At 32.7% G+C, this 22,190-nt stretch overlaps 5 protein-coding genes across 8 annotated transcripts in view; 3 read left to right on the top strand and 2 right to left on the bottom strand.

Annotated features, from left to right (window-relative positions):
• Window positions 1–8,197, top strand: part of pb (homeobox proposcipedia) — a 39,047-nt gene extending 30,850 nt beyond the window's left edge. For both annotated transcript variants that reach the window (XM_013318737.1, XM_013318738.1), the window contains exons 3-4: window positions 5,726–5,868; window positions 6,058–8,197. In XM_013318737.1, coding sequence (XP_013174191.1) covers window positions 5,726–5,868; window positions 6,058–7,449 — 1,535 coding nt within the window. In that variant the 3' untranslated portion in view covers window positions 7,450–8,197. The remainder of the gene's footprint in view (window positions 1–5,725; window positions 5,869–6,057) is intronic.
• A 687-nt stretch (window positions 8,198–8,884) lies between these two features.
• Window positions 8,885–10,237, bottom strand: Pfdn5 (prefoldin 5). Its single transcript, NM_001312322.1, is given in 3 exon segments — window positions 8,885–9,311; window positions 9,760–9,969; window positions 10,053–10,237. Coding segments are annotated over 3 exon segments (486 nt in total). The 5' UTR covers window positions 10,155–10,237; the 3' UTR covers window positions 8,885–9,137.
• Window positions 10,238–10,931: 694 nt separating this feature from the next.
• Grx3 (Glutaredoxin 3) lies at window positions 10,932–12,487 on the top strand. Of its 2 annotated transcripts, none has more exons than XM_013318336.1 (5): window positions 10,932–11,018; window positions 11,087–11,187; window positions 11,336–11,504; window positions 11,891–12,156; window positions 12,258–12,487. In XM_013318336.1, the coding sequence occupies exons 2-5, from the start codon at window positions 11,138–11,140 to the stop codon at window positions 12,433–12,435; spliced, it is 663 nt and encodes a 220-aa protein (XP_013173790.1). In that variant the 5' UTR covers window positions 10,932–11,018; window positions 11,087–11,137; the 3' UTR covers window positions 12,436–12,487. The 2 variants fall into 2 exon arrangements, with proteins under 2 accessions (XP_013173790.1, XP_013173791.1); XM_013318337.1 differs by having other exon boundaries at window positions 10,936–10,952.
• Window positions 12,488–12,883: 396 nt separating this feature from the next.
• On the top strand, window positions 12,884–16,597 carry LOC106122619 (golgin-45). The gene is made up of 6 exons (XM_013318704.1): window positions 12,884–13,054; window positions 13,158–13,657; window positions 13,980–14,117; window positions 14,210–14,271; window positions 14,354–14,738; window positions 15,066–16,597. The coding sequence occupies exons 1-6, from the start codon at window positions 13,027–13,029 to the stop codon at window positions 15,207–15,209; spliced, it is 1,257 nt and encodes a 418-aa protein (XP_013174158.1). The 5' UTR covers window positions 12,884–13,026; the 3' UTR covers window positions 15,210–16,597.
• A 106-nt stretch (window positions 16,598–16,703) lies between these two features.
• On the bottom strand, window positions 16,704–21,849 carry CREG (Cellular Repressor of E1A-stimulated Genes). 2 transcript variants are annotated; one of them, NM_001312198.1, is given in 6 exon segments: window positions 16,704–17,504; window positions 17,580–17,661; window positions 18,741–18,860; window positions 19,136–19,290; window positions 20,027–20,227; window positions 21,672–21,743. In NM_001312198.1, coding segments are annotated over 5 exon segments (699 nt in total). In that variant the 5' UTR covers window positions 20,217–20,227; window positions 21,672–21,743; the 3' UTR covers window positions 16,704–17,352.
• Between the last annotated feature and the right edge of the window lie 341 nt (window positions 21,850–22,190).

The following is a 22,190-nucleotide window of genomic DNA, read 5'->3' as shown; positions in this document are numbered from 1 at the left end:
TGACTGGTCGTAGACGTAACTTGCTAGAGTGTAGAACACTTTATGATTCTTCGGCCAACGCAGTATCACAACATCGCAACTTTTTATGTTATAATTTACTTTATTGTTCAGTATCAATTTGTTTCTTGTATAATTTGTCAGTAAATAAAATTCCTTTCATAGCATCAGTAAAAGTTCACTGAGCAAAACAAAAGAAGTAAGTGGACAATCATGCCGCGTCGTGCTCTAGGTAAAAATTTAAACACGCTTCACGGGAACGAATTGACGGAGTGTTTTACAATAAATTTCCATTTAAAAAGCCACAAGCAGCCGAGGGGAGGGTAGAGGAGGCCGCGGGGAGGGAGGCGCAGCTTCCGCCGCTTTTTTCCTTCATTTCCTTAAGGCCGCGTGGCTAGCGCCGCCCGCCCCGCGATCGAATTAAACGCTCGCCTTTTCTCTATTTACAAATGTACACTTAAAAACATTTCTTATAACAACATAAACAGTTGAAATATGTGAATATCAATAAGTAAACCTTCACTCTTTTCGATGGTGGTGACATTTTTCAATACCCAGCTATAATCTTATTAAAATTAAAACATAGATAGACATTAAGCCTTTTATCTTATAAACTCTAAAAAGTTAATATTTAAAAAAATGTTTAAGTATGTAATGTCTATAAAATTAAACATATAGCTTTATACAAATGTTCTAAATTCACAAACAAAGACAGTAGCAGAATCATAGTCGCAGAGGTGATAGTGAACGTCGTATAAAATATCGGCGGGATAATAATTAAAAGAAGCGATAATGTCCCCAGCGCGGTGAAAAACGAGCGCGCCATCCTTTTTATTTGATAAATAAAATTTATTTCCAAGCGCCCATGCCTTCCCCGCTTCTTTGTGGCTTTTAGCTTCCTATAACCGCTATTCTTTATTTTAAAACCGCTTAACAAATATTACAACATGAATTTAAAGGAAATTTTCTCATAAGTTCCTAGTAAGTATGTTGGAACTCAAAAGATATTGTCATTTTGGGACTCAGATCGAAACATTTAACAACTTTCTTAATCTTTGTCACTATTAATATTTCTTTACCTTATGCAATTACATATAAGAACAAAACAACTATAAATTGACCACGGAAAAGATATAGATATTGAATTGAAATTATAAATGAAACTTGACATATAAATGTTAAGAAAGGAAATCTTTCCCCTGCATCACCTGACGTCCAGTAACTAATGAATAGAAAAGAACTCGTAAACAGTACGTTTTCGAGCAGACGTCTTCATGCGATCCTGCGCCCCTCAACTATTAACCTTCCCGCCGCCGCTCTCTCCGGGGATTGCGCTAGGGCTACCATTTTTTAATGAGAGTGATTTGCGAACGACCCAGCCATACTTAAAGAAATTTGTCTTATAATAATATCGGTTATGAATATTCTTTCTACTTTCGATCTATTACAACGAATTTGTAATTTATTTGAATGTTTTTTTCTTCTATATAATTCTAACTACAAAACTTAAGAACAATAGTTACATAACATATTTTAAAGAGTTTAAATAGACGATTACTTTTTCAAAATATGGATTGAAAGTAAAACATAATAAATCTAAAATATTTAATATGGCTACTTAAAAGTGATGTATTAATATTTTCCCGTCGTTATTCTAATGAGTAGTATAATCTGTTGATAAAATACATGAAATGAAGAACCATGGTAACCCTAAAACGCACCGCTTTAACTGCGCACTAAATATTCTCCCGGCGACAATTGCGATTATGAAAAGTGCACCGTTATTTATATCCTACGCCGTTTATTTTTTGTCGCCCCTTTCAAGGGCAATTAAATACCGCCAGTCTTAAAGCACTTTGCATATTCCAAGGAGTCGAAGCTTTATTATCAACTCCCTAATAAAGATAGAAAAGGTCGACATTATAATTTTTAAAAGAATTTCAGACCTTTAGCGAACTACGGCGAAGTTTTTATTTAAAATCCCTTTATATATTAAAGTTATTATATATTATAAGGTCCCTTTTTCGAATATCCATTTTGAATTGCTCAGTTTGAAGCTACGAATAAACAAAACAGCCATTTTTAGTACTGATAATGGTATCTTATGTCAGATTCTGATAGCGTCTCCCCTCTGAGAGTCTAAGCAACAACCACCCGTTCCCAAATTGAACCGCCTCGGATCTGTCTTCAGTAATCCATGCTTATAATTGATGTGACAATGTCAAATAGGCCCCCGATTCGGCTAATCGGAAAAATACAAATCTGTCTCCTTATGATCGATTGAAGTGTCTTCGATGTTATAGTCAATGGTACATTTAACGTATTTGTTACATTTATTTTTTTATTATGAAAAACAAACTAAGGAGATAAAGGTCTTAGGTTAGTGGGATATTTTACTAGGATACGAAAATTTATTAGTAAAGCATAGAAATCGAGTTGTGTACTGTTGCTTAAGACAATTTCAGGATTCTTAATTCCTGATAATTATTATACCTATAATGATGAGAACTAACTTGATACTACATTCTGTCCTCAAATGATTTTCATACCTATTGTTTAGAAATATTTTGGGAGGAAAGCTTGAAAAAATAAAACTATATTTCCATATGAATACATATTTGAATTACATTATCCGATATAATATAGGTACCCAATATAACTATTTCACACCATTACGTCTCGTACAACGCTCTAAACGAGAATGCGACGAGATATGGCGGAAAAATTTACTTTTTTCGCTCTTGAAATATTGGATTTTTACATTTATGCCTTTCACACCTCATAACGTAATATTTCTTGCCGTTTTCCCCCTTTGATAACTTTTCTGTTGCAGTGGCAACATTCAAAATAAATGTTTGGCAGTTTATCATAAGAAGTCGACACATACAGGTACTGAGAGGTACACGCTTTTTACTGTTTATGTAGGTACCTACTTTCCTTAAAGTGTTAACGTTGAAGTAAATAACTTTGGTGACTTTCGTAATTACATAGTAGTGTTTGAACGTTACCACACATCAGCACGATTATATGTATGAATATAGGACGAAGAAAAATAATCTTGGTTATAATAAACAAAATTTAAATTCACAATCTTTGCTCATTTGTTTAAATTATTAACTGCGACTTTACTTTTTTAATCCTCTAACATTGTATCAAAATCAAAGAGTAAACAAGCAAATTAATTAAAGAGCTAAAACGAATGTTACCTCGAGAGGTCGACAGGAATAATGTGACCGCAGCATTTAGCGAGGGGCATCGAACGTACTCTAATGGCATCCAACCGCCAACTGGCCACCGCATTAATCCTTTACCGGCTCAAGATTAATTATTCAAACTTGGCCCGGGCCTCGTTTCGCACACGTCCTTCGCAAATTGTTTACAACTACGTCGTATCGCGTCGACTAAATGATCATCGCCTCTTTAACTTTAACGTCTTAACTCTAGCTCTAGGAATTATGTATTTATAACGTAGAAACAAATCCAGCGTCCTATATGGTCTAGTATAATATTAATTAATTCATTTGTTTTCAAATTTGACATGACAACAGTGCGATTATTAGAATCCAAACTGCTAATATATTACAGTGGTGTAAAATGTTCCCTAATTTTACCTTAAGGTTCAAGATTTAAGTATGAATTTAAAAAAATGATAGTCACTCTCTTTTCCAAAATAAGAAATAAGATTTTGTTTTCTCTAAACAATGTAGTATTGTATTATTTAATTGAATAAAACAAGGGTAACTGTGCGATATGATCAAATGAAGTGCGGACAAGGCGACTTCTGACTTGACCGATGTAAGTGACCCTAATCCGCAGTAAATCTTCGCCGCTGCTTACCCCGGCCGCTAGAGGGTTAAACGAGCACACGTCGTTCTACAACCATTTATTACCCTACTTGTTTTATATCTGAACAAGGGTTTGTATTAATATTTTAAAACCTCGCGAGACCCTTTTGTGTAAGTTAGCTAAAGCGGGTGTTAAAATCTGTGTGTTACTGAATTGTTTATTCACATTTTTAACAAACAATATCATCAATTCCATTATACCAATTATATTATGAACAAAAGAAAAAGCTATAATTTACCGATATTTATTGTTAATGCCATACACATCATTATTTCTAGATGAAGCCCTTCCTTGTGTTTTTTCCGTGTCATGAAGAGTCGTTCAACATTCTTGAATTCCTAATTCATATTCTTACAATCCACTTTTAACCAAAATTTGAAAAATTCAATTGCACCATAATTTATTTTTCTAGAGTAGCAACCCTAGCAAAAGATAGTGTTGTTCAGTGATGCGTAAGGATAGCATATCGAGATAATGCGAACATTATACGCGGCACCTCTCAAGCTCGCATAATCGCCTCTCTTACTACGCTAACGCAAAAACACAAAGCCAACTTGCATCCCACATATTCATAATAGAAAGTACAGTTCGGTATAAAATATTAGGGTGATATTAACTGTATATACACACCGTTAATATTTAAGTTTAAGTCGTTCTTCAATCTTAAATTAAATTTTCTTGACATTTGCATGTTACCTTTCTGCTGAGTCGTCTACAATCGCTTAGGCCATAGTCCTGTCTGGTAGAGACAGAAGAAAAGATTGGCAGTGAATCCTGTCATTTCACTGTTTTTTAAAGATATGATATAAATAGATACAATTCTGTAAAACATTTTTCTCGATAACAGAACGCCTGAACTTATATTTAAAACAGATGACCAAGGGCTATCGCAATTCAAATTTTAGTTAACTGATGATAATTTAATGCAGTTAAGTTGCGTACGGGCGACAGTTATTCCAATAGTAATTTTAGGTTAGTAATAATTCTATTTCTTAATATTATTCTTAATATTTCTATTTGGTAATATAAAACTGCTTTCGGTTAAAAAAAATGGAAAGTGTAAGGAGTGATTCCAACTTAAATTACAGAAATAATTCTTTACATATAATTAAAACAAACATTTAAGACAACTATGTACTCAGCGCCATTACATCGTATGATAGTTATGCGGGGCGGTAAAATGCAGCCGAGTGGAACCGAGACTCGTGTTTAGTTTGATTGACAGCAGCCCCCGGCCAATAGCGAATACGAAACTGACGAATTACGTCAATCAACCGCCGCCACCACCGAACTGACCGAGTTACTACAACATTCGTAGCAAAGCATTCTATCCCTTATTACGTTCAAATACGATACACCACAACTACTATAATTATACGAATGCACGATATACCGAGTACCCGCCACGCGATCGCTAACCCCCCATTATTCGCCGCCCTTTTGTAATTTGAATTTCGAATTCCAATTCTTATTTGTGGTATAAAAAAAATAAAAAGTATAATGTTTCGACACAATGGCGTCAAGGGCGGTTCTCTGACATGCGATCAAGTTATTACATTAAAGGAAAGCTTGCTCGCGATCGCCGCTAGCCTGTTATTTAAACTTTCCAGGAATCATATAGTATAGAAGATTAATACGAAGCATGACATTCAATATAGACCGCGATAAAGTCGACGATTATTGAAAATTACATGCATTACATGGAATATTTTTAAAGTTTAATTACGTAGTAGAAAATATTTTCAAACTAAAAATATGATTGCTCGCGCTTTACTAGTGTACCCATGGAACAAAACTGATCGTCACAAAATCTACTGTACATGTATACCTACTTGCAAGTAGTTAACATACAGTATTGACTTATTATTGTTTTTTTTTTCAGAAAATGGTTTACCCCGGAGACTGCGAACAGCCTACACGAACACACAGCTTCTAGAGTTAGAAAAGGAATTCCATTTTAATAAATACCTATGTCGACCCCGACGTATCGAGATAGCAGCATCCCTGGACCTAACTGAGCGACAGGTAAATAGTTTTTATATCTTCTCATCATGAATATAAATTACATCATTATCTAAGAATTTATTTCTTAAAGTCCAAAAAATCAGCATTATATCCATACATTCCAAAACATTCATGTTGATAAATTTCATAATTTATATATGGCATAGAATTATGACCGACCCATCATTTAGTTTTAACGTTTTGTTTCAGGTCAAAGTGTGGTTTCAAAATAGACGAATGAAACATAAACGTCAAACCCTTAGTAAAAGTGAAGACGGTGACGATAAGGATTCAACAACGTCCGAAGGAGGGAAGAGCTCAAAGGCACGGGACAAATTTCTCGACGACGATGGTCCTCTTTCAGGGAAAAAGAGTTGCCAGGGCTGTGAGCTACCACCAGGGGCCTTATGCTCGCCTACTGAAGATTTACCGGAGCTCACGTCGCGAACGAGGAATAATAATACGCCCAGTGCGACAAACAATAACAGCTTTGCGAGTGACGGCGCTTCGAGTGTGGCTTCATCGTCTTCTCTAGATAAACTAGCAGAAGATGACTCTAGAGATGCGCATCCAACTGCAACGCTCGCTCCAGTACCGCGAAACTTGGCGAAACGAATAAAACAAGAATCCAGAAAACGTTCACCGTCGTTGGATGCGACGGGTTGCAAAGTATCACCGTCTTCTTCGAAGGATGGTCTGGTAGTGCTCGGCGGAATGCCGGACGGCGGCAAATTTTCGTCGGTAAGCTTAACGCCATCCTCAACACCCGGGACTCCTTCAGGCATACACCAAAGTCCTCTCGGTCATTACCCTAGGCCATCGCCACCGAACGTTCCGCCGGGAGCACCACATCCTCAAGCTGTGCCTAATGCGATGCCCCCGTATGTAATACGTGGTAACGTACCACCAGGCCAATTCGGACCCCATGCAGATTTTCGTATGGATTCGAAACAGTTCGGAAAGTTAGCTCAATACCCTCAAGGCAATAGGTCTTTTGACGCTTACGGGCCAGCCCTCCAGGGTGTTGATCAACACACTTACACGCGCAGTCAGCAACACACTAGACCTCAAGAACCTTCTCCGTCTACAAGACCAAGCAACGGAGTGGGCAGACAAGCTTACCCGCATGAGATGTATCAAAACTACGGTTACACTGCGTATGGCAAGGAGCAAGCGACATACGGTCACCCTGGCTACGAGCAGCCCCAGGGATATCCCGGCGACCACATGACATACTCAAACAGTCACTACGGCTATCATTACCATGAGAGCGGGCAACATGAACACACGCACGGTTACTACGGTGCAGAAGGACAAAAGAGTGCATCTAATGAATACGGTAGATGGAACGAGGCAAGTAACTACAGCCAGCAAGCAGCTGTCACTCCGGCGGCGTACGGCCCGGCGGGCTCACAGCCGCCAGCACCGACAGAGGCTTACCCCAGCGGGGCTGAATGCGCGGACGGCTACGGCTCCTTCCAGCAGTTCTACGAAGCAACGCACGGCTCGCAAGCGGCCGGGGAAAACTCCAATTCGTCGTCAGACTTCCATTTTTTGAGCAATCTCGCTAACGACTTCGCACCCGAATACTACACCATTTGAGATAAGGACTTCGCCGAACAGGCGAGCGATCTATTTGTTTGAAGCTTCAAAATACGTTTAATACAACTTCATCATAATGAGAAATGGTTTTGAAAGAACTCAGTGGCGCCATAGGCGATATGGACTTCGTTTACTGTATCTTTGTACCGATTGAATTAAATCTATTGTTACTAATTAATATATTCTAAGTAAATTTGTAAAAATAAAATGTACATATTTATGAAATCTTAGTAATACTTTCTAATAGATTACATAAAATATAAATATTTTTACTGATACATACTCGATTATTGCTAAGGTGCTGTTATCAATAGACACCCGCCACTAACAACAGGCTCTGGTTATAATTAATAATGTAAATATAGATGTATACTGTTTCTTATTGTTTAATATGACGAACAATCAGGTTACAATTACGCAATGTCTTTAAAAGCTTGGTATAACAGCTTTCGCCGTCTGTTGGCGTCTTACGTGTTTACAAATTTAATACTCATGTAAATTTTATATTTAAAAATTAAATTTTACGCATCCTCCTCGACCTATCAAGTGTTCAAGTTAATAAAAATTGTGTAAAATTAAAATTTTGATTTGAAAACTTACATATTAAAAAAAATTGTTTAAAAAATTAAGGGATAGTCGTTGCCTTATTTAGTTAATATTATTTTGTGACTATAAGACATAATGTAGATATATACTAGTAAGGTAGAATAATAAGCGACTACTTATAATGTAGATACCAGTGCATCATTTTGGCCTATTGAAAATAAATAATTTGGTGTCGCACACGCTTTTTACTTTTTGTTTTCCCCCAATATAAAAAAGTACTTACAATAATAATATAATACGATAAATATGGTTTACGTCACATTAGTAAATTTAAAAAAAAATCTTCACTATTATTGAAAAGTCTTAAATCTAATATTAAATAAGATATTGAAAACGAATAATTTACTAAAATGCATTATTAAAAAGAGTCCTTTTAGGCAAGGTTCCGAAGATACTGGCAGCATTCCCCCTTTGGATAGCTAAACTAATTCTTTGTCCGAGGTAGCTGCCAGCTCTTCGGTCCCCTGTGAAGTGTTATAATTTCATCCATCACATTATCCAGCTAGCTAAGCCCAAGCTTAGTATAAAAATACCCAGTCTACATCAGTCTAATTATCAACCCTTATTGTGGCAAAATTTCTTTAAAAACTAAGTTAAAAATTATTTTATGTATGGTATACTACACAAAATGAACATAAGGGTTAACATATTTTGGAATAGACAATAATCCCCATTGAAGCGATAGCCTTTTCTGACCCTTCCATTTGCAATCTATATCTTCCCTAAGATTGTCTATTCTTGCAACGATTATGTGGCAAAGGTATTGGTATCACATATAATTTCAGACTTGCACAAAGAAAATAGTGAGTAATTACAATAAAAGTCAATGTTAATTTTAATAATTTTTGATTTTTAACAAAATTATGTTATTGTGATAATAAAACTTGACATGGTGTTGAGCAGTTCATTTTCAAAGAATAATATTAAATAAATATGAATAATCAGAAAATCGACTTTCAACTCAATACTAGTGCTAAGGTTATCTTGACTTGAGTTACAACTAAACCACATTTAACTGTCGACTGTAGTTTGTTAGACTAACAAAGTGTTAAATAAAAGCATTTAAGTTTTCTCAGTAAATATTATGATGATGAGGCTTTCTGGGTCTCAGCCTGCGCTTGCAATTTCATTTCCATCATCATGCAAATAGCATCCTTTACTTTTGTCTTCTCTATACCTAAAACTTGGATTTTTTCCATCTGTTCTGTTACAAACGCAACTTTCCGTTTGAAATAATCTTTCGCTCCATCAATATCCTGTAACAGTCAGATTACATTCATACAAACACACAGATTCGTTATAATGGTACACTGTTAAACAATGGTAGATGTCAGCAACAAAATTTGTTACAAAAGTGGTCGGGCTCAAACAGTGAAATACTATGACCACACAGAAGACAGGTGTCAAGTGAATGTCATTCCACATTTCATCTGATAAGTGAAGTGGAGATGGGAATTGCAGATGTCTATGGGTAAAGATTACTTTGCTATAACCAAAAATTCAGACGGGCAATTGCTCATTTACCACCTTTTAATACTTGTTACGATCAAAACCAATCAATTGGACATGAAAATTTATAAATATCAAATTATGTTTTAGCAAATTACAAAATAAAATTTCCAATACATTTCCATTTTCCATTTACATCAAATATTGCAATGATTACCAATAAGAAATAACTTATTATAAGAATAAATAACTTACTTTTTGCACATAGTATCCAGTTCCAATATCAATAATAACATTTTCAGTATCTGCTATTGTTCCAGACACATACATAGAGCTAGTCAGAGGAACGAGGATGGTCTTCCCCTTTGTAGACGGAGTTAGCTTCTCAACAGTTTCCCCGGAGTCCACAAATTTGCCTTGTGCTATCTTTAGCGCTTGTAAAGACTCTTGGAAGACTTGAAGATCCTAAAAGAAAATAAGTAATAGGTTAAAGAACTTATGGTTCCTTTCAATACAATACATAGTAATATATTATGAAATTAAATTACATGATCCACTTGCTGTTTAAGTTGAGCCAACTGTCCAATATTCAGCTTTGACAGGTCAATCTGCTGCATCCCCGGTGCCGGAGCCATTGAAATCGAAGCCATAATAGTATAATTAAAATTTCTATAGCCCAAGTATATCAGATAACATTAATTTAACAAGACAATTTTCACTGCATAATTATAACCTCTAGTCTTAATACTCCAAAAACAACAATGCTCATTGCTCACCGAAAAAGAATTTTCAAACTTCAAAAGAAAGGGCAAAGAGTAGGTATAGGCACTGAAAACTGACTTCTATTGATACGGACGGGACGCTTCTAAGATGTAACAGCTTTTGTTTGGTTCCGATTTAAAAACGCCTGTAATTACTGTTGGTTGAATTTCTACCTTTATTATTAGTTTGGATTTTCACCACTGCATACAATCGTTACCATCAGCGCCAAAATGGAGAAAAATCAAATAGGCGTAAATACCATGGCATATAGCCTATCCAAGACAGAAACGTCAAAAAAACCATAGACAAATTGTTTGCACTGCATTTTATATACTCTTTGTCAAGAACCACTGACCCAAAGAGTAAATAAAATACCTCTAAACATGGATAGGCTACAAACAATGGTATTTTGTGTCATTTGATATAAGGTTTCTAATTAATAATCTAGATTTCAGATACCTTGGTGGCCCATAACTATATATCACAATATTTTCTATAAAGGATATAGATTACACTGTCAGGAACTTCAAAACTCCCATTGCAGTCAGAAAAAAGAAGAAAGTAAAGCTGTCATTTCCAAGCAATGCTTATCCATTTATAAAGATCAGTGATCTAGAACATTTCCTTTCCTTACCTTATCTATCTTGTACCTACTCTTTGTTCGATGCAAATGCAACTGCATTTAGGTAATAAAAAAAAACTGAAAGTAGACTGTCTTTCCAAATAAGATTTATACAAAATAACAAATATAGGTAGGGGACAAACTGAAGAAAGTTAATGTAATCAAGAATAAATTTTTCAACGTATATAACGTTTGCAGATATAGCTGTATAATTTGAAGAACATAATATAAATCTAACCTCGTTACACAATGTCTGTTATTAAATTGGAAACTGCCGACAATTTCGTTAATTTTATTGGGTGAGACTCTAATTTTTTCATATTATTAACATTTTGTTACATAACCTCTGGGGGTGTTTAGATAACATGAATGTTTTCTAAATATTTTAACAACAATAAGTGATGTATTTTTAAATTTTTAAGTTCAATACTAAATTTACTTTTTCAGCTCCCCTCAACTAACAGTAGTACATTTTTCCACTGATTGGGCAGAACAGTGCCCTCAAATAACAGCGGTGCTGGAAGAACTTTCTGCACTTCCTGAAATTAAGTCAAGTGGTAGTAAATTTGGAGCCTGTGATGCTGAAGGTCTCTCAGAAATCTCACTTAAATATAAGGTTTGTATCTCATAAAATAATATACTGATGAAAATGCTTATAACATAACAACAAATGAAAACGAAATTAATGATGCTTAAGATAGTTCCCTCTCAAATTAAATTTTTAAAAATTTGTCACTACAATAAATTCAGAAAGACAATATTACATAAAAATAAGAATAAAAATATAGATAAGAAACATTGTTCATACAATAACAATAGATAACCTACAAAACAAAAACATTTAAGAGAGTTCAAGCATATAGCAGATTTGGTCTTTTCCGAAGTCCATTTAAAGATAGTTTTAACATAGCGTTTTCTCATACTAAATTGGACTGTGATTCACACTAAAATATTATGTTATAGATTTGTAACATAAATTTAAACCCTTTCCAACATTTACAGGTTGATTCAGTTCCAACAGTGATATTATTTAAAAATGGAGCACAAGTGGATAGAGTGGATGGGGCTGATGTATCACAAATTACTTCTAAAGTAAAAGCTCAAAGCCTTGGTAAATCTGCTCCAGTTACAACAGCTAAATTGCCACTGAAAGAAAGACTTGAAGCACTTATTAATAGGCATAAGGTGATGATTTTTATGAAAGGTGACAGGCAGAAACCAAGATGTGGATTTAGCAGGACCCTCATTGAAATTATGAATGAAACAGGGTATGTATAAACACTGCTTTGTAGGTCAATTAATTTTAAACTACATACACATTTTAAAGTAATTTAAAATATGGATCATATATGATTTTTTTTCTTTACAGTGTACCATATGACACCTTTGACATCCTAACTGATGAAGAAGTCCGTCAAGGTCTTAAAGAATACTCTGATTGGCCAACCTACCCACAATTATATGTAAAAGGCGAACTAGTTGGAGGATTAGATATAATTAAGGAAATGAAAGCTAATGGTGAATTAGAATCTACTTTAAAAGAATAATGTGTTCATGTGGTGTAATATTTTTTTTATTTATTAAATGAATAATTTGGGTACTGAATTTTTCACTCGCTTGTAATGTTTTTTTTAATCCTACAATTTTTCAAGATTGTTGTTGATTTGAAATTTATTTTAAACCATAGGCTTTTACCATTCAATTCAAATTCACCAGTTAATAGATACCAGCATACTAGAATGAATGGTGAACTTAGCTTGATCAATGATTTTAGTCTAAAATTACAAAGTATTAATGTAATGCAATTTGCCTACAACTAAGAAACTAGGATTTAACTGTTTTTTTTTTATTATGATAGAAGCTAGTACCATTTATTAATGAAAATTATTAATAATATAAAAGTATTTTTGATTTACAACACAAATCCAACAGAGGAACTAGGTAGACTAAGATAATCTTATTAATCTGTGGTCCTGGACTTATATCTGTCATCACATGTTTAGTCAAGTGTCAACAAGTCATTCGACTTTGAAGTTTTGCTAAGATTTTATTTACGTGATTTTGTGATTTGATTGTAAATATTTTGTTGACGTATGCAATAATTTGCTATTGAAGTGTTATTCCCAGATAAAAAGAAAATGGACAAACCAAATTCTTTTCGTGCAGGTATGGTAATTGCAATTAACTTTTTGTCATAACGCGAACCATAGCTATTTATTTTTCTAATATTTGTTTTTCTATAAAAAAATAATAAAACGAATTGTTCCAGAAATGTTAAGCAAAGCAAGAACCGCAGGCGATGGCATGGAATCTGCTGATAGTGTTGTTGAAAATAAGTCCAAACCTGAATATAAGCGTAACATGTCAATTAACAGTACCGATTCACTTTTACCTACACGTCTGATTCAACTATATCCATCTAAAATAGTGACGTCAGAGAAGAAAACATCGCATATATACACTAAAAATACAAAATTTGTCCCATATGAACCCTATCCTGGTGCAGTTAAACCAATTACCTCACGAACACTGTCTAAGAGTACAAAAAAATCTAGAAATAACATGGATATCAACACATTGATATCACAGATGTCACAAATGGATACAAATTTAAATGAATACAAACCTAGACCAAAGTTAGCTTCTCTTAGTGATAAATCAACAACAGATATTGAAAAAAACGACACTGATAATGACTTGAAGAAAAAATTGGAAGATGCACAAAAAGAAAATGAAACCTTAAAGGAGCAACTAAAGCAACAAGTTCAGGTATTATAAATTTAAATTTTACTATCTGTTGCTTCCGACTCCGTCCACATGTAATTGAAAAGAAATTTAATTAGTAGGCTATGTGTTCTTCATCTATGCCAAATTTTTGCAAGTGCAGCCGTTCTGAACATACCATCAAACAAACATACATCCATCCATCTGAACATTCGCATTTATAATATTAGTAACATTAAGAAGTATGATGTCCTAAACATACCAATTAATTCACTAACTAGATAAAATTATATTTATTTCAATTCAAGTCAAATGATGTATATGTATTACTTTTAATGTGTAAACAATGTGTTACATACATTTTTAGGTAAATAAGGAACTAAAAACAATGTTAGTTGCTTCTATGGGAGAAGACCTTGAAATACAAGTTCAATCATTAAATGAGGATAAAAAACATCTAGCAAATGCTTTGATTAATTCCGCACAACATCTTTCAACACATCAGGTATAGAAAATTCACTTTTGTTATTTTATATATATTATATATTGAGTCAACTATTGTATGAAAAATTGACATAAATTTTTTATATTATTTAGGAACAAACAGAGTGGCTTGCTGGACAATGTGAGGTATGGAGGAGTAAATTTCTTGCTAGCAGGTAGAAAATAGTAGTAGTGTTTTGATATATATCATATAATTATAATTTTATCTTTAAATACTAAAGTAATTTTTTTTCTTAGTTTAATGGTAGAAGAGCTGGCTAATTGTAAGAAGTTACTTAATGAAAAAACAGTGAATTTACAACAAGCCATTAAGAAATTATTAGATGAGAGATGCAGAACAAGGGATATGATGCTAAGCACATATAGAAATTTATACAGTCTTCATGAGAAATGGCTAGAAAATATAGCTATATCAGACTATATTAGTAATACTAAGATATATAGCAGACCAATAGGTAATTTAAACTTCACAGCGACATTACCACATTCAACAAACATTTTAGACATGGCATCGGTCAATTTGAAATTATCAGAAAACATAAGTAGCTCAGTTGATAAGCAAGATATTAGCCATTTTAATATATTACCTTCGGCTACTGAAGCAGAAATATATGCTGAAAATGTAAGTATTTAGTATAATATTTTTATTCATATAAATTGAGTTACTTTTTAATAGACCTGCCTTATATTTTATTTTGAGTCTTACATAACAGACTAGTTAAATATGTTATATGCAGGCAATTCAATATGTTCTATTTTCTAGCTTAGTAAATGCCAATTCATCACTATCACATAACATTATAAATAAACACAATAGTACAATGGAATAGCCTGGATGTGATTGCTTATAGTAATAAGGCCTCGCTTTTCATTATCCGTTTAAATTTGTTTTAGTAATTTTTTGTGAATTTGTTATTAAATAAGTTATAATAAATAATATTTTTTTAAGGTCATGGCAATGCCACTAGAAGTAAAGAAGGCAAATGAGGATCCAGTGAATGCCTTAGTGAACCATGCATATAACAATAGCACTAATGTTGCCCCACCTGTTGCTTCCTGCGTACACTGCAACGGAAGAGTTCAGTTACTATAATAAATTTATAGGGAATATTTTGTATTAGGATAATTTACTTACTCATTATGTGTAGTATTTAAATAATCAGGATATTATTGGGTGTACAGGTGCATATAAACCTGGGTGTTTTCTGTTGGATTGGTTGGCTTTGCTGTAATGGACCAATGGGATTTTTTTTTTACAATATACTCAATCAGACCAATGGGGAATATGTTAATTGTTAGACAGAACATCCCAATAGTAAACACCCATTAGCCTATTGTTACAGGCATATTATAATTTCTATTTATATCATTTTGTAATGCTCTAAAAGTTTAATTTGTATTTTGGTTTCTTAATGACCTTTTGATGTAAATATATTCATTTTTTATTTGCATAATATTTAGAATAACGGGTTAATATCAGCTTTAGTAGTGATAATTTTACTATCATAGAATATTAGTTGTTATTAATTTTAAATTTTTGCACTTATTGCTTTTTGCCATGAATTTGAAGACGACAAATTAATCAACAATTAATTTAAAGTAAAGACTTTGCTGTTCTGTTTTATTATTTACTTCTTTTATGTAAACATGTATAAACTAAATTGGTGGCATTACAAGGAAATGTAATCTTTTATATTTGCGTAACAAATATATGTTAATTTGCCTATTTTTCTCATTATTATAAAAATGTTTTTTAGTTTTCCGTTTATTTATATCTCTAACTGATGAATATGTAAAAAACAATGTCACTAGACCTATAAAGTTAATATCTTAATTCATATCATTCTTTAGGTCATGTATATAAGACCTATAGATATAAAATTAGTCTGATTTGAGATGTTTTTTTTAAACTATAACAAAAATGATAAGTCTTAAACATTGAACTTTGTTTTAAAAAGATTGGTAATTGTTGGTACAATGACTGAGTTTCTGTCATGACACATGTAACGAGACATATAGTTGTCTTTGGTTTATCAAAGATAATGTAAGAGATGGCAACACGTGTCAATACAATGTCATTGAATATCATCAGCATACAATGTCTCTTTGATTTATTAAGCCACAAATAAAAATGTTATAAAAACAATACAAAACATATTATAACTTGTTTTTCTATTTATTAACAATATGGTTTTGTTGTTGATACTGATGTTAGGTTTGACTAACTTCTTATAAATCGATACTAAAGTAATTTTATCATTTCTTTTAAAAAATTGTACAATATACCTTTAGACATGATTAATATTTTTATGTTGTGTTCGCGGTTGTGATAATTAAACGAGATATTTTTTTTTTAAATATAATTTTGTTAGAATGTTGTCAATGTGTTTTGTAATTATGGTTGTATATTCTTAATTTTTTGTTTTTCACAAAATATTGTTTTTTTTTTTATTGTTCGAATCTTAACTCATTTTTTTTCTCGCGAAATTAATAATAGCTATGTACTTACTATAATTTAATTATATTGTTAAATAAATAATACAATCATTTATTAATATAGAAAATCTTTATTTTAAAAATAATGTAACAATTACTTTGTAAATATGTATTTATTGCTTGTATAATAAAAAAACTTATCACAAATAACGTTTAATATTTTCATGGGACAAAGATCATACCTTCACCCATGTTTTAAGAGAAATGGTTTGACTATTACTCTATACTCGTCTTCGCTTATTTAAATGGAATCATAAACATTATTTCAATTGAAATCACATGAAGTGATAGAATTAAATACGACAACAGAGTTTTCTTCTGACGAGAAAAGTTTTTGTCTGTTTCTTCTTTCTACTTACTGCTTTTTTCCGTGAACTGTCTTCTTATTTTTTATTGTAGGTATCCATGACTTCTGGGTCATTGCGAATGGGTTCTCACTCTAGTCATTGACTTGCTCATTTGGGTATTAAAAATACTAGGAGCATATATTAGCAAAAATATCTTTTACGCTATCACTTTGTCTTAAGATTTAGTTGTAATGTACTTACATTACGGTACAGTAAAAGAATTAAATACACTTCCCACTTAGGATCAAATATCGTACAACCATCTTTCATCATAAGAGAATTTAGCAAGTATGTATGTAGTTTTTGACGTAATTTACCGATGCCTCAGATGACATTTTATCGTAGGAGGATATGAAATAAATGTCCTCGACTGTACATATAATAAAAATGTGATTATAAGTGCAAACGATTGGAGTAGTGCAATACTTCCTCGCCGGTGTAGTTGTATGCGAGATAATCTTTCACGGAGACGTATTTAGCGCCGCCGAACCAGTCCACCATTGCTATTTGAGCTATCTTCATCTTAGCCACGAACCAGTTGTGGTCTACAATATAATAATAAGAGATTATATTAACTTAATATAAAAAAAGATAAATTAATAAATAGTAAAATCATGTACCAGGGGGAAAATGAGCCATAGCTGGATGCCTTTCAAATAACGCAGCTTTAGCGAATGTGTATTCCGGTGTACCTTCTTTGACCTGAAACAAATTTAAATCCAATGGCATTGTTTTGATTAAAAATAGTAAACGCGTAAGAAATACACTGAATATGTAATTTTGTTATTTCTTTTAAAAATTACTAATATTTTAACAATTGGATTAAGGATATAGTTGGTCAATGACTTATATTTGTCATTGTTAATATGCAATGAAAAAAATATATAACCTAAAAGTTTTAAAAATTAAAAAATGTAATAAAATCTCTTCTTAATAATATACAATCAAACGAGTGTACGATTATCGGATTAAAGAAATAACTCAAGATAATTAAGATAGAAATTATCAAAATAATATCAGGTTATTGTTAAAAACATAAATTGTATTGTTTGAGGTTATGATCTCAAACGATCCATTATTTTATCATTTGCGAGATAGTAAAGTTGATAAGGGGGACGTGTGTTAACTCATGTAGAGTGCAAATGTAAACACGGCTAAACCGATAACTGGCTTATCTGAACAGACGTTGCCACGGTTTTTTATGTCATTGGATATTAAAAAAAATCAGCGTCCATGCGATTTAATGCATTTGGACACATGTGCGAAACTAATTGATGAGCTTATTAAAATTTGATACAATTTTATAAATTCTCTAGCAGTTGCCATTGACTTTTCTGCGCAGAATAAAAAAAAACTAGTAATAAATATAACCTAGGTACAGCGTGTCAACAGTGAAACAACTTTTCAAATCCGTTCAGTAGTTTCAGAGGCTATCATATTATGAACATTAATATTCGGATTTGGTAGGAGCTACAAACATTTTATTTTATCGTCTACTTAAATATTCAGATCGCAATAAATCTTGGCTAATTTCCAATTAAAAAAAATACGAACACAATGTTTCGTATAACAAGCTATCGCCCGCGAATACTTCAAAAATATTTAAATAACCTCCTTCTTTTTGAAGTCGGCTAAATAGTTTAAGAGTAGGCTGTGTGTTATTCCAGCCTATGTTCTATATCAGTACCAAATTTCATCAAGTTGCCTTTGCGGAGATAGCTTCTAACAAACATCCATCCATATAAACTTAGCATTTATAATATAGTTAAGATATTAATTACCTTCTTCATTTTTCCTGACAGCATGAGCCTGGTGCAGCGCGGGTCCTCAGGGTCCCACTTCTGGCTCTCGCAGTATCGCGTCTCTTCGAGGGACACGAGCACTGTCGCACGTGTGTTTTTCTGTTAACAGTCTTATTGTTACTCAGAGTCGCTTAAAGCATGCTCAAGCAGCCCCGCATTGTATTTTTCGTACTAAATCTATGCTAAGGGATTTTCTAAGGGTTGTCTGTGATTTTTTTAAAGTTCTACATATTCCAAGTGATTATTTATAATTGCTTTTGCTCAAATATTGTGTGTATCGGTTTTTTAAAAATGAAAGACAGGGATGACGATATATTTTATAGAGAGATTTTGGTGTCAGAAACCCACGGTAACAAATTTAAAGTAATTCTTACCGCTAAATCGCGTGCAGTAAAGTCCAACGGTGACATATAAAAGTACGGCATGCCGGTAGAATTTGCCATAGAACCGTCCACTATGGATTTAACATTTGTGAAAGGAAAGCCCGAGATAGCCGGTTGCGTTGATATTGTAGCGATAGACGCCCAATCTGTTAACAAGATGTATTGTTACAAGACTAATGCGAAAAGAATGCAAACTGAAACTATTTGGATTAAAATTAGTAAAGTCACAAAATACAAGCGATTTGTTTGCTTTTAAAAAAGTTTTTTGGAATAACTACTAAAGCACCATTACATATAAGTCAAAGAATTTCAAATCCTAGTTTTCTTCGATGCGCCTAGTACGAAAATTTGTGACAATCTGTTTTGTATCGTCATCGTCATCGTCAATTATGTCAAAATCAGTATGAGATTTTTGGTGTAATTACGCCAGATACGCTGCACAATTTTTTAAATCAAATTTTGTCGATGACGAAACGATTGTCACAAATATTCGTGCTAGACCCACAGTAGTCTGGAATAAAAAAGTTGTATGATTTATTGCTATTATAAATAGACGGACGTCGCGAAATAGGTACAATTTTTCGGATTCAATACAAGAATTTTATTGTATTTATAATTTTACAAACTTGGTATTTTATCTTAGGTATTAAAAAATGTTAGTGTTATCATAGAAACTGAAAAGTTGGCTTGTGCAGTGGAATTTATTGTCCAAAAATAATCGCTTAAATTCTGAATGCATTTTACCTCACTTATTTTTGAAAGTAAACATTGTCCGATATCTATATGCTTGACCTCAAAATGTTATTAAATATGTACAGTACTTATTACTTTATTTGGATCGAAATTCTTTATAATATTAGAAAAGACATAAAAATACATTACCACAATTATGCATAACATATCGTGCCATCTCAACCAGTTTATTATGATCGGGTGGACCCGCCTTCTTGTGGTGAGTTCTCCGGGAAGAGATTTCGTTCTCTTGGTCTTCTTCCAGATGTCGCTGGGTAGCCCAAGCTTCGGATCCATACAAACTCAAAAGGCATATTGCTACAGTTAATGACCACTTCATCCTTATATTTTTAATTACCTGCAATAAAGATATAACGAAGTATATCTGATGAGTATATTTTTAAATTTAAATTTTTGTTACTTAAAGAATTGAGAACGTTCACCCTTTTTAAGTCGGTTAAAAAATCGTCATTTTTAAATACGTTAACAATGTTATGATAATTGGTTACCGCATACCCGTTTTTTCCTTATTGGTGGGATTTTCCTGTTTATTGCATTTTCAAAGCTTTCATTTAGACATAAATTCGATATAAGTTTTGTAGACTAACTAAAAAAACGTATTTTTAGTTAAAGTTAAAGCATTGATAAACGGCAATTATGTGTTCATTCTGCAAAGATTCCTCTTTCTTTTAAAACTTTTACGTGCAAAACAAAACAAAACACTGGCGAATTTTATCCGCGCCATAGTCATAAAAACTGACATTGAATTAGCAGTTTCCATGCAAAGTTTATTGGAATGAGAATAAATTAACACGTAGTTGTATTGTAGGTGTGTTTTTAAAAACATTTAAAATGCAAAACACGTCGCAATGTTTTGATGAATTCAAGTTTAATGTCACGTATGTACATCGATTCCTTATATCCAATGCAAATGGAAAGTATTGACTATGCTATTTTTATAAAACTGGTTTCGAAGCCAAATACGAACATATTTACATAATATACTGTGCTTAAAATATAAATGCAACAGATTGTCCAATTGTTTACCTCATAGAGTAAAACTTTTTAATTAACTAGTTTACAAGTACCCTAAATATAAATAAAAATTGTTTCTCGACTCTGTAGAGTTAATTGTAATTAAACAACTCTCTAAAAGAGGTGTCGTTAAATAATTAAAAAAAACATGAGAAACTCACGAGCAAACTGAACGTAGAATGTTAAACAATTACAATATAGAGACTAACCTGCATAAACATTAGCCTGTCGTTTTACTAAACATACGTGCAGTTTTTACAATGTTTTGCCAAGGCAAGAACACGTGGTGAATCAAATAAGAAAAGACAGTCATTCACAATTATTGTAACTTCTGAACTTTACGGAAAGGAACTTTTGAATAGTATCTCCGACTGACATAACGTACATTAACCACTAAGCTTAATGAAAGGTTAAAATAACCAACATTGTTCAAAATAAAGTTCTTTTAGATTCCGCGTTCTATTTATAACTTTATCTTGATTGAATTTTGAATTAAATAATTTGCACAAATTTTTCAAATTATGATCAGATTTCTTTGTTCATTATTTTTATACACGAACTTTTGCATTGCTGATTAATTTAGTCATTACATAGTCGTTATCAAGGTCGTTTTGTATTTGATATCTAGATTAAAAGTACTTAAAATTTTCTATTTATAAAACAAGACTTGCTATATTATTTTCGAAAACATCATTAAAAGCAAGTGAAAAAACATTTTTTTTATTTTTAACCGAATAAAAGTTTAAAAAAAAATTCATTAAATTACCTTATAACTACGTAGTTGCAGTATTTGTTTAGGAACAAACACAGATCACTGCCAATAATACTAATTATGTTTCACCGAACGACCTATAACGTTCGGTGCTGAACGGTGACAAGTCAAAATTGAACTAAACGCGCTTTTCTAGACGGAAGTGATAAATTATCCAGTAGTGAGCAAGTTATAGCAAGTAATGAGTAGGGCATGTAAACGATTGATACTGTCATCTGTCACTGTCAAAAAACGACAGGCAATTTTGACATTAATTTTTTTTCAGACGTAGCATCCATTATTTTAGGATTAGTATTGGGGTATTATAAATGTTTAAATGCAGCGATTGATCGTGAATTGGCATTTTTTGCAATATTTTAAGATGTGAATTTGTTTTAGTATTTTAAAAACATTGCCCGTACGTTATTTGTCTAAGTGATTTTGTAGCATTACGGTTAGATCGTTTTCAAATACAGAAATATATTTCTGCATGATTTTATTAGCTTTAAATATTCTTATCTACCATAA

The sequence above is a fragment of the Papilio xuthus genome, unplaced genomic scaffold, assembly GCF_000836235.2.
Source record: "Papilio xuthus unplaced genomic scaffold, Pxut_1.1 DF826923.1, whole genome shotgun sequence".
NCBI lineage: Eukaryota > Metazoa > Arthropoda > Insecta > Lepidoptera > Papilionidae > Papilio > Papilio xuthus.
This window is presented reverse-complemented; position numbering and strand designations above follow the sequence as displayed.